Genomic DNA, 13,213 nt, shown 5'->3' on the forward strand with positions numbered 1-13,213 from the left:
TTAGTTATCATTTTGGTTCTGCTGCAGCAACCCTGGATCCCGTGACATTTCTGTAACCCAACCCTGCTTTAAACTTATCAGCCACTTTCCTCTGACTTGTCTACATTCATGATGCTGTTTGTCCAGGACAGCTGTATTTATACTGAGGACTAAAATCACAAACTGAATTAACACCAACTCCATAAATTGACTTTAAAATTTCACTTATCAATGAGTTTTTTTTCTAATCAGAATACACTTTATAAGGTTACTATGTTGAAAGTACGACTATGACAAATAGAATCCAAGAAGAAAACATTTACTTCTTTATTAACCCAAGTCAATAAAATCCTGACCTATTAAAATAAAATGAAAAAGCAGCAACATATTTCTCTAATTCAGGCCATCAGTCTCAGAAGCCCCAAAGGGCCCCGTTTCCCAGGCTGCAGGGAGCAGAGGCCTCTCCACATCCTGTTTGTACATCTGGGCCTCCTTGGCGCTGACCCCAAGGACGAGTGTGTTTCTACATTTGGATCACAAAGATTCCCAGATCCAAGTATTGTCCTGTGTTAGAATGGCCTAGTCAAAGTCCAAACTCAAATCTGATTGAGAGTCCATAGGAAAATTTCTAAATTGCTGAATGCAGATGTGTTTCATCCAGTCCCACTGAGCTTAAGCTTCTTCTAGAATATAATGACTCCATACCTGTCATAAAATGTGGTAAAGAACCAATAAACTAGCATCTTAAACATGAACAACCCCTTTATGCCATTAAGCCCCAGTTAAACACCACATCCGTTAAGAGAAACACGACAGATCTTCAGCACTTTAGTAGAGAATTAACTGCATTCAGTTGCGGTTCTCCCAGTTCTTTATCCTGAAAAAGCGGTCTACTTTTATTGTAGACTGTTTAAGTAAGAAATCACTCTTGAAACTATACCTTTAACATATTTAATCTAACAACCCAGAGGAGCGGTACAGCTTCAGTACTGGACTCTCATAAACAAACACAATATAGGATAGCGTTATCTGTAGTTCCAGCATCTGTGATCCCATAATCTTTAAAACTTTTCTGCTTTTAAAGACTACTAATGGCTAAAGCCTTCTGCAAACTCTGAGCGTACTTTAACCTGAGTTGGCAGCAGAAGCAGGAATCAGGTGAACATGGAGTATGTAGACCTAGACTGGGTGAGTTATATAACCTCCTCTGTTTGTTGAAACACAAACTGACTTGCACTTTTAGTTGACGGCTCCACTCACTCAGAGTTATTGAGTGTTTGATGCCGGTGGGACAGACAGAGAACGGTTTGAAGGTTAATCTGAGCTGTGTTTGGGTGTTGGGACGTCGCTCAGAGAACCTACGTCCTTATTTAACCTCTCCTGTCTGGCTGCTGCTGACTGTTGGCTACCATGGTGAGATAAAGGTGGCCCGGTGCCAATCAGAACCTGCGGAGGTGTTAGGAGAAATGTCTGCCAACATATCTTTTTTCCCACACACCCCATGACCCAAAGTCCCCCCTTAAATCCATGAAACTCCATCTGAAGGACTCTGACAGCCCTGCTTGGCCTAATTAGGAGCTGGAAGGAGGGGACAGAACTAAGAAGGTGTTCCTGCTTTACTTCTGTTCTGCAGTCAAACTAAGCCCCGTCTCTGTTTTTGCCAGTCCTCTCACATACTCTGCTTGTTTATTTGCCCAAATCTGATCCCCCCCCCTCCCACCAACCCCATCTAAGCTCCGTCCCTCTCCCTCTCTCTCCCTCTTTTAGGCAGCCTTTGTCGCCCGCCCACCAGTTGATTCTGCTCAGTGTCAGGAGGTGACAGGAGGGACGGGGAAGCGAGGCCGAAGCAGACATTTTCTCTCAAGGAATCGCTGCTTTCCTGCTGCATCTCCAAATCTCGCCGCCACTGTGAGTATCTGGCTTCGGCCACTCAAATCAGAAGGTGGAGAGGAACTTAAGGGGATAAAAGCGAGAATAGACCCCACCGCCAGCCTCTCACACAGACCCCGGTTTCCTTCGTGTATCCCACAAGGATAGGGAGAGGGGCGGACGTGCAGGGAAGATAGGATCACAGATTGACCCGAGAGATCTCCAGAAGTGCATCAGTGAGAGAACGCTAAATATGCGCTAAGGATAAACAAAGCTTGTAGAATGAAAGTTGCAACGTGGAAGAATAAGTTATTTCCATCTGCAGGTTATTGGATTTTCTTTCTTTTTTTGTCCCAGCAGGGATTAAACAGCGGAGTAGAAACGTAAACATGAAGGCTTGTTGGTAATCCAAACATTTATCTCTCCAGTTAGTTTCTAATGCATTTCAAGAAATGGTTCTGCTGTGAAATCTGTGAAGAACAAAAATTTAATTTCTCTTAGTTAGTTTGATAATTTGCCCATTTACTCCTGCAAGTATAAGAACTGGTCAACAAGAAATCCTGAACTGACCCGTTTACCGGTTTCCACCTTCTTCTTTTTCTCTGTGGTCCACCTTGTGTCAGTCCGTTTGAAATGAGGGTCTAGAACAGGGAACAGCTTCTTACTGGTGAACAGCAGAGTTAAAATGAGAATACAGCAGAATGACAATAACTGGAACAGAACAAATCTGTAACTAAAATATAGACTGAAAATCTGGTATAAGATCTATATATAAGATCTATAGAACTAGAACAGCGTTAGTAATGGTTGGAACAATCCAGACAGTAAGAGCACCTGGACTGTTGCATGACATAAAGCACACCAACACAGATCTGTATCCCTGCTAAGAGCACCTGGCGAACATCACAGCAACTTCAAAGCCGTCCCATTTTTTTTCTTTCCAGCGACAAGGAAAACCACGGCGTTGAAAGGGCCTGCAAAGATCAAATCTAAAATAGCACACATCAGATATATGGAAGTACGTTTTACCAGGTGCCTTTGGGGTGTAGCTTACAGTGCCATGTGTGATTAACAGCAGCAGATAGGGAGAGGCAGACGTGGAGAGAAGGGATTTGGTCATCTGCCAGGACACCTTTCTAAAGCACTTAATGAGATGGTCTGCTTCTAATGACAACATGGCACACCAACGCTTAGATAATTAAAGAGACACAGTAGCTAAATAAGTCCATACAAGACTGTAGCGTTTATTATTATAGCCAACACATATATAGAAAAGCTGTTTATTGCCAAGTCAAGTTTATTTGTAAAGCACATTCCAGGAGCAAGGTGGTTCAAAGTGCTTTACATTATGGAAACATCATAAACACATTAAGACAGTCACTGGTTGTGAGACCAGTAACAAACATTAAATTGTATCAAGTGAACATATTAACACACATCAAATATGCTTGTTCCTGTTATTATGGGCTGAAAGCAACTCTAAACAGGTGAGTTTTCAGTCTTGATTTAAAGCAACTCAGTGTTTTGGCTGATTTTCAGTTTTCTGGAAGTTTGTTCCAAATTTGTGGAGCATAGGAACTAAATGCTGCTTCTCCATGTTTGGATCTGGTTCTGTTTATGCAGAGTAGACCCCAAAGTGCTTTACACTACAGTCAGTCATTCACCCATTCACACCCTGACGGTGGTGAGCTATACTAGTAGCCACAGCTGCCCTGGGGCAGACTGGCAGAAGGGAGGCTGCCATACATCGGCGACCCATCCCTTTGACCACCGGCAGCGGGCAAAGTGGGCGAAGTGTCTTGCCCACAACGATTGCGATGGTCGGAGAAGGGAATCAAACCGGCATTCCGCTAGTTACAGGTCAACCTCCCTAACTCTTGCACCACCGTTGCTAAGTGGTCATTGGCCGGTGATTTATAAACTAATAGAAGTATTTTAAAGTCTATTCTCTTAGCTACAGGGAGCCAGTGTAAGGACTTTAGAACTGGGGTCTATCGTCCTGGTTTTAGTGAGAATGCAAGCAGCAGCATTCTGGATGAGCTGCAGTTGTCTGTTTGATATTTTTTGATCAGTGTGACTAAAGATAAACGCATGGAAGAGTTTCTCTAGATCTCGTTGGGACATTAGTCTTTTTATCCTGGAAATGTTCTTCAGGTGATAGAAGGCTGACTTTGTAACTGTCTTTATGTGTCCTTGAAGGTTTCGGTCTGGGTCCATCACTACACCCAGATAACATTGGCCGCATCACTAGTTTGTAGTTGCAATGACTGAAGCTGCAAGCTGACAGTAGTTCGTTCCTCTTTAGGTCCAAAGATAAGAACTTCAGTTTTGTTTCTGTTCAGCTGGAGAAAGTTTTGGCACATCCATGCATTGATTTGTTCTAAGCATTGTTCAGTGCATGGATGAGTTCAGAGTCACCTGGTGACATCGTAATGTAGAGCTGTGTATCATCTGCATATTTATGGTAACTAATCTTGTTTCTTGTTATAAACTCAGCTAGTGGGAGCATATAGATATTGAATAGAAGGGATCCCAGGATTGAGCCTTGGGGTAATGTGACTTTTTTCCACTCAGATGATAAGTTACCTGTTGACACAAAGAAGTTCCTGTTCTTTAGGTACGATTTGAAGAATTAAGTGCTGTACCAGAGAGTCCGACCCAGCTCTCCAGTCGCTTTAATAATATATTATGTCAACAGCGTCAAATCTGTGCTGAGGTCCAACAGAACTAGCACTGTGGTTCTTCCACAGTCTGTATTTATGAGAATGTCATTGAACACTTTGAAAAGGATGATCTCCTTAGTCACTTATTTTCCACTTAATACTGAGATCCAAAGTAACAAAAAATATTACTGTACTAAAATGTACCTAAAAGTGAAGTGCTAATGTACAGCTGTTGTGATAAAATAAAGTCATACCTCATTTTTTATTTATTTATCACAAAATTTCAACCACAAACTGTATTGTAAGAAGTGGAACGTGAAGCAGGAGATAAAGGATTTATACTACAAACAGAAATTTGTACAATTTAGGAGATAACTGACAGCAACTGGATGAACTGGGTTTTAATTTGGGGTGTCAGAGTGCATGAATGCACCCTCCAGAAGTGTTCACCACATGTCTGACCCAGCAGTAAGCACATAGAACTTACCCTATCCATAGAAAAAGATAATGGCTCCTGCCTGTTCCTTCCTGAGAAGGGGCTGTGTGTGGTCCCATGACGTTGATCCCTGCTCCCTGTGCTGTACCAGCAATCAAGTCTGAGTGGATACACCTGCAGCAGCTCTAATTACTGGGGCTTGCTGCACCTGGGAGGAGGGCTATATATTCCCGGCTCTCCCAGTGGGTAACCGCCAGATTCTTGAAAACCATATGTGTGAGTAGACCGTCCAGCATTCCTTGTACTAACCTCCTGATCTCTACCTGTCTCGTTCCTGTTTTGTCCTGCCTGCCTTCTGTCAGATATTCCTGTTGGCTTCTCATTTCTAGTCATTGACCTCTTGCCTTGCCTCCCGACAAACCCTTTCTGGATTCTCCTGCCTGTTGTGTATAACCCAAGCCTGGACCCCGGACCTGTCTCCTGCCTCCGCCCAGCTTGGAAACCTCTGCACGTGTGTGTGCCTCCTGTTACAGATTCTCTCGCCTGGATCCCGGATTCTCCTCTTGCCTAGCTCTTCTGGAAACTTCTGCCCTGTGGACTGTCTCCCTGTGCATGACCCTTAAACTGACAAAGACTTCCCCACTAGCCTTTCCCCCGTCTGGCGTCATCAAGATTTGGATCAGTCACTTAGTGATCCGAATCATCCAGACAGAACCATTGGGATCAATCGTCAGATCCAGTGCAACTTCCTGGCATCTGAGAAGGTTAGTGGCTTTCACTCAGTGTACTATTACCTTCACTGAGTTGTTCTGGACCACTAACCCTGCTCTTCTCACCACAGGGGTTCCCAGTATGTGCTCCAATCAAATCCTGCTCCAGCAACACCAGTGTCTTCTCAATAAACTCTTTTAAACCTTTACTTCTTGTGTTGGTTGAATTATCGAAAATATCAGTGAGGATTTTTTTTGTATTCTGAGTGACTTCATCATCTCTTAATTAACAAAGAATAACCAGCCTGGCTTTAGCGTCCACACATCTTTATTTAGATACATTCTCTGGTCTTTCTGCTTTACAATCATATCCTACTGTGTGTTAGCCTATCACATAAAATCCCAATAAAAAATAAATAAAACACAGAATTTTGTGGTAGCAAAATCATAAAATGTGAGACAGTTTAATGAGTAGAAACAGACTTCCAAGACACAAGGGTCAATTTAAGAAAATGAGCTAGATGAAAGCATCCATGACGTCCTAAGGAGAGTAAGGGAAGTGGTCCTGGTAGCAGAGATGAAAACACAAGTTTTTTAAAAAAAATCCATTTTAGATTTCTTTTGGCGTTTTAATTAACTGCACAATACTTTGATCCAACTTTCATTTGCTTTACAAATAAACGGACACTGGCTCTTACAAATAGGTGCAGGGTTCCTTCTGTGTAGCTTTTCAAAACATAATTTAACGTCAGGCTGTAGAGGAGAGTCTGGCGGCCATTTTTAAGTTTAAGAAAGCTGCCATGAGTTTTTGCCCACTGTAGGAACACTTTATTCTGGGTGCTTTTAACACAGTCAAACAATATCCAATAAAAAAAAGGGGTTGAAAAGCAGATATTGCCCATGGGTATGAACTTCTTCACTCGTCTGTTTCCAGATGCTTCGCTTGACCTCAGGACGTCTGGGGGGTCTTCTGGCCAGGCGTTCCACAGCCGCCATGACCACCAGCAGCAGTGTGAGGATGGAGAGCAAGCAGAGCCACGGTACAACCACATCTATTAACTTTATAATAAAGTGTTCCTTTAACACTTTAGTATAAGGCTGGAATTCATATAATCCTCAAATATCACCTTTAATTATTTGACGGAAGATCCTAATTCTCACCATGGATTAATGGTCAAGGAGTCCTCACAGTAAACACATCACCAGCAGGGGAGATTTACCCATTCATTCATTTCTGGTTCATGTCCCACATCAGCTTCCAGTAAATCTCACTGAACCTGTTCTGGTGAATTGAAATACAGAACCCTGCCAAAAAGAATATTACAGACCATAAAAAGCATAGGTTTGAGTCAGACGACCAGCTGAACAGAGGAAAGTCTTCTGGAAAAACAACCGAAATGACAAATTTCTGTCTAAATACACAAAGGAGTAGTGAATGTCTTTTTAATGATTCGTTCTTATTTCACTCTATGTTAGCGGTCTCTTTTTTGTTTGTGTAAACAATAGAAATACTGCCTGGATTAACTTTTTTATTTATTCAATAAACGTGAGGTCTTACGTTTGCTAACTGCCCCTGTGGGGTGTTTGTTTGTAATTAAAAAGCATTCATCACACGATCTATGTGTGGAGTACCAGTAGATGGCACTGTTGCACCATCTTAAACGAATCATCTGCCTGCAGACCTCTGAGATAGATTATTGAAAAATATTTTTAGAACAGATGAGTGTGGAAATATTAATAATATTCCTTGCATCCTTATTCTGCTGTCCTTCCAGAGGTGTCGGAGACGGTGGACATGTCCCGGCCTATGTACTACGACCGGCTGGACACCCCTCTGCCTGACAGACCCTACAGAGATGTCCTGAGTGATGCTGAGGAGAGCCTGAAGCAGAAGGAGAAAGGACCGTGGAGTCAGCTGACCGACGAGGAGAAGATCGCCTGTAAGTCTCTGCCCTCTTCAGTCTGAAATGTTTTAACATTCATCCTCTGGTGAAAAATGAGCTAAACCAGGCCCCCAGCAGATTCCTAATATTAGTAACATTAGTCAGTTATAAGCTCACCTACAGAGGATCTGGATCCTGACATCATACACACACATCAGTGCACACTATAAAGGTTATTAAGGTTTCATTTCCGCGATTCATTGTTATTATTAGGTTAAAATGTAGCCTGCATCACTGGTCTTAAATGTGTGCTGACAATGAACTCAACCCAAACTGATACTGAACTATGACTCAGTCTGTGGAAACTTTGACCGGTGAACTTAAACTAGTCCAGACATGAAAACAACAAATAGAACCGTTTACATCATCACACTGGTAAGAAAAATGAATTTACAGCGCTGTTAATTTAAACCAAGATTACTTTTCATCCTTCCCCTCTGTGGAACCTTTAACATACAAAGAAAATCTGGCTCTGAAGGAACGTCTGAAGAAATATGTGAAACTCGATCATTTGCACAGTGCTGTACATGAATCATCTGAATTCTTCCCTTCTTTAATCATTCATAAAAAAGTTCACACCCTCAGAGATCTGTCTTACATTTTTGCCATATACAAAACCTCGGTGTGTTTTATTAGGTTCTGTGTGACAGACCAGCACAACATGAGAAATGTAATAAATAAAATCTCTGAAAGCATTTAAACTCAGCCCTCTGACTCAATACTTTGTACAAGCACTTTTCACTTTTCCAGATCCGTACATCTAGAAACTGACATTTGAGCCCAGTCTTTATCAGATTGGATGGATATATCGGTGAACATTTAACGTTTAGGCACAGTTTAGGATTTAGGTTTGGACCACTGGACCATGCTAAACACACAAACATGCTTTCTAAACCAGTCCGTTGTAGCTGGGTGTGTATTCCTGGGTCCTGCTGACCAGCTTCCCTGCCCTAGCTGGAGAAAAGCCTCCCTCAGCCTCACGCTGCCACCACCATGGTTCACCTTAGAGATTGTTAGATATTAATCGTTACCAGGCTGGTGAGTTGAAGGTGATTGAGTGGATTTAGTTTTCCACAATAAGTAGCATTTTGTTTGGATGTCGCACAAAACGTGGTCTCCCAGGCCAGAGCGCCTACTTCTATAGGAACTCTAATGACCATCCTCCTGCTATTGATACTTTAAGACTAGATTTGTGTCAACATATTGTCCCACCTTAGCTGCGCTTTTTTGGATCTCCTCAGAGTTACCCATTGGCTGCTTCTAATTAATGCTCTGCTATGCCCGGCCTGTTAATTAAGAAGTATCAACATGCAGAGCTGACTGGCCCATTAGGCAATATAGGCACATGCTAAGAATGCCTTGGCCTCCAGGGGACGTCACAAGATCAGGAGGAAATTCACCTTCAATAAAATCATCTTAAAAAGGAGTTGTTCCTTTTAACTTATAAAATGGAAAAGCTAACATAGATTGTAATCCATCACCTCTCCCTGTATGCAGAGAGGAGTGTGTTCAGTCTTCCTAGACCTTCTGTAGTCCACTATGACCTCCTTGGTCTTGCTGGTGTTCAGGATCAGGTTGGTCCTGCAGCCCCTCTGTGTCAATTCGTGGACCTCCTCTCTATAGTGGGTCTCAGGATTGTTAGAAATGAGACCCACTACTGTGGTGTCGCCCGCAAACTTCCCCACTGTGTTTGTGGGGCGGCGAGCAGAGCAGTCCTGGGTGAAAAGAGAGCAGGGCTGAGGACAGAGCCCTGCAGCATTCCTGTGTTGAGGATCAGTGGAGCTGATGTGTGTTTACCTATCCTCACCACCTGGGGCCTGTTGGTGAATAGCAGTCGGTCCAGGCCAGCAGGGATGGCGTCTCTGAAGTATTTCCTCCTAAAGCCCTTCATGATGACGGGGGTCAGAGCAACAGGACGGTAGTGGTTGAGGCAGGTGATGGTTGTGTTCTTGGGAACAGGCACGATGATGGAGGACTTCAGGCAGGCAGGGACCATGGAGAGTGGTTATTGTTAAATGTTCAATTAAATGTTCAGGATGGATGCTGATAGTTGTATTTATAATTCATTACAATTGTTATCATTTATTCAATTATTCGCCGCATCTTTATTTTGTGGGGAGAGTATTTACATGATTCTATGTTTTTTTGTATGTATTTTCAATTTCTTAAGCATGTAAACTGGTTGACGTGTTATCTCAGAATTTATGGACAGTAGTAAAAACAACCCTATTCAATTTCTTTTATAAGATTATGTAAAATGGTGATGGAGGGGGCACCACTTAAAATCTCACCGAGGACAGCGGCTCATTTAGGGCCAGGTCTGCGAACATGACTTGGCAGGTCTGCGGTCAGGGCATACTCTTTCTCTAGTGGACCAGCGCTCTAAGAAATGTTGAAAGCTTGGATTACTGTTATATAACCTAATTTCCTCAGAGCTTCATCCCTGACCTGTCCGCTGTGGTCTTCATGATGCTGTTGTTCTCTAGCAAACCTCTGAGGCCTTCAGAGAACAGCTGGACTTATGCTCAGATCAAATTACACACAGATGGACTCTGTTTTCTCGCCAGATGACCTCTGAAGTCAGCTGGACACTTTGGATTTTGTTCAGGGGTATGAGAGTAATGTGGCTGAATACAAATGGATCCCTCACATAACTACATTTTATTTTAACGTGCATTATTTTATGTTGATCAATCAACATAAAATTCTGCTTAAACACACTGACGTTTCTAGTTGCGACACGACAAAGTGTGGAAAAGTTTGAACGGCACCTTTTAGAACCACACAGAGAACACTGAACTGTGGGAGATTTCTGATTTAAGTTTTCAAACTTTTTTTGCCTTCCTGTGTTGTGATATTGTTTCTTTTAATGAAAATGTAAAATGTGAAGGTAGACGGTCATAACGGGAGAAAAGCTCCTCCTCCATCGCTGTCCTCTCTCCTTCCCTCCAGTGTATCGTCTGATGTTCTCGCAGACCTACGCGGAGATGAAGGCGCCTACAGGAGAGTGGAAAACCGTAGTGGGTGGCATGCTCTTCTTTCTGGGCTTCACTGGTCTGGTGATCTGGTGGCAGAGGATTTACGGTAAAAAGCACTCTCTGTAGTAAATGGGGTGTGTGTTCCCCTGGAGTGGCTACTGTACAATCCTTTGTTTTTGTTTTGTTTTTTCCCCTCCAGTCTACCCTCCTCACCCCAGGACCACTGACGATGACTGGAAGGCCATGCAGCTCCAGAGGATGCTGGATATGAAAATCAACCCTGTGCAGGGCCTGGCTGCCAAGTGGGACTACGACAAGGGCCAGTGGAAATGAAAGCAGAGAGAGGACAGAGGCTGGGATGGCGTGGAGTTTCTGATTTCACCGCGTTTTATCTCGGCCTCTCCAGTCTGCTTCCTCTACAGCTCCTGAAGGCTTCTGTCACGTTATTACTGTGGCCGTCCTCATGTAATCACTTTATCATAATAAAGCTGCATCATAACTCTAAATGTTTACCTTGTTTTTATATAAGGAGCAGAACCAAATCTGTATAGAGGGGGATTCATGGGCTGTTTTGTTTCTGCAGCATTGCACTACAAATCATTTCTCTCAGCTTTTCCTTTCCATTTTCTAATTTCATCCAGTGGGACTCAGTGGATGAAATACATCATGATTAATACATCATGATGTATCAAATGTGCAGAGACTACATGCCTGACTCTGGAAACACTGTATTTTTTTCCAGAAATGAATGGAAGGAGGAGATGAATTTACAGGAAAACTAGTCATTCTAAATGTACAATGACTGGTATTTCAGTGTTTACAGTCTGGATGTGTATAGTCCTGCTTAAAAGCTGAGGACAGGGGAAAATATCAGCAATATTTGCTGCTGGGTCATGACCAGGTTGGAGCTTGAACTTTAAAATTGTCTATTTGGACTTTGATTTAGGGCTGATGTTGGACCTGCTGAACAAAAGCCTGGTTGAGTTAAAATAAAGTTTTCCATCATGTCTTAACTGTTATGGCTCTGGCTCCTTTGTCTCCTTGTTGCATTTTGGAAAAACCTGGTCATGATCCACCAGCAAGAAATATATAATTTCCCTCACTTTGGATCAGGCGAGTATAACAGTCCTATATTTTTGGCAAAAAAAAAGCAACACAGTCCAAAAATGATCTGAGTAGTAAAGCTTGTGTATGTATATATCAGTCTTTCAATCCATGAGCTTCTCACTGAGCTAACAGCGCTAGCCACCTTGCAGGCGCTATCAGTCTGTACCCGTTTCTGTACAGACCCCCTCAGTAAATCAGAACATGATAGAAAAGCTACTTTATATCAGTAACTCAATCCAGCAGGTGAAATCCAAAAAAATAGAACAATTCCACACAGTCGGAGGTTTTCAAACCTTTATTTCTGATAATTATGAGCTCCACCTATAGCTAATCAAGTTTGACATATTACATTAGACTAATGAAAGATCATTTTTAATACAGAAATGTGTGTTTAATCAATAGCATGTTCAATACCAATTTAAAGTTGCTGTACTTTTAATGAGCCACATCAGAACCCATAGTCTAAATTTATGCAATATGGCTTTCAGTCCAGAGATTCAACCAGTATCATAGATATAGTTGTTCTATTTTACTTTATTCACATTTATCCACTAGATTCCAGTTTTCACATGTTCAATGGGGATTCTACACCTACCTGAGTTATTATTGGTGTTCCACAGGGTTCTGGGTTGGGGCCAGTTCAGTTTCCTCTGACTATAACCAGGATAGGTGCTCTACATTTGCAATCTGAGCCAGATGATGTAAGACTTTGTAAAAAAAAATAATAATAATAACATGCACTGCATTACTGTTCCAGACTGATTCAGGAAGAAACTTTTGAGATTTATTTAAAAACTTGTTTTCTAAAGCAACGTTCAGAAAACCCACCCTAAAAGGTTGCTAAAACTTTAGCAATCTCTTACATTACTGTTGTATTAGGTATCCTGTCTGTCGTAAAGCAGTTCCTAAAAACATTCTCACACCTCCGTCCCTTCTGAACGGGACGGTTTGACTGAAGCTCAGTGACTTGTGATTAAAAATTAGACATCGTTCATGAAAATGAATGCTGGTGCTTCTTTATGAAGATCTGAGTGAAAAAAGTTGCTAGCGGTCTAAATTAGTTTTTTATTTCTAAGTGAACACGCACATGCTCAATATTTTTCAGAGAAATGATAAAAGTTTTGATTCAATACTTGAATTCTATCAGAGAGGAAAAAATGACATTTTATCTCTTTTTGCTGCCAGCTGTGATGGCGTTTCTGTTGAATGGACGTGGTAAGATGAGGCTTTTATTGGTGAAAACGTGACTCGTTCAGAAACAGCTTGAGGCTCAGACTGACACAGGGTTGAAATTTGAATTTCCTCATTCCATCACGCCTGACCTTTCTTTGTATTAACACTCAACCCCTATTTCCTCTTATCAGCCATGCGGTCACTGAGGTCATACAATTAACTTCTTTCTATCTGATTTGACCTTTCTATGCTAAACGGAGACCCTTACCAATTTAAATGCACAGTAAAAACAGTTTTGACTTTTTTTTTTTTATTACCAGAGTGACGCTTATTTACAAAATAAGGATAATGAGAA

General features: G+C 42.0%; 1 protein-coding gene across 1 annotated transcript; it reads left to right on the forward strand.

The window, feature by feature from the left end:
* The first annotated feature begins 1,128 nt into the window (after positions 1-1,128).
* LOC105937864 lies at positions 1,129-11,084 on the forward strand. The gene is made up of 6 exons (XM_012879406.3): positions 1,129-1,167; positions 1,747-1,887; positions 6,592-6,697; positions 7,433-7,597; positions 10,553-10,684; positions 10,778-11,084. The coding sequence occupies exons 1-6, from the start codon at positions 1,144-1,146 to the stop codon at positions 10,909-10,911; spliced, it is 702 nt and encodes a 233-aa protein (XP_012734860.2). The 5' UTR covers positions 1,129-1,143; the 3' UTR covers positions 10,912-11,084.
* The last annotated feature ends 2,129 nt before the right edge of the window (positions 11,085-13,213 follow it).

Source organism: Fundulus heteroclitus, chromosome 1 (genome assembly GCF_011125445.2).
Source record: "Fundulus heteroclitus isolate FHET01 chromosome 1, MU-UCD_Fhet_4.1, whole genome shotgun sequence".
Taxonomy (NCBI): Eukaryota; Metazoa; Chordata; class Actinopteri; order Cyprinodontiformes; family Fundulidae; genus Fundulus; species Fundulus heteroclitus.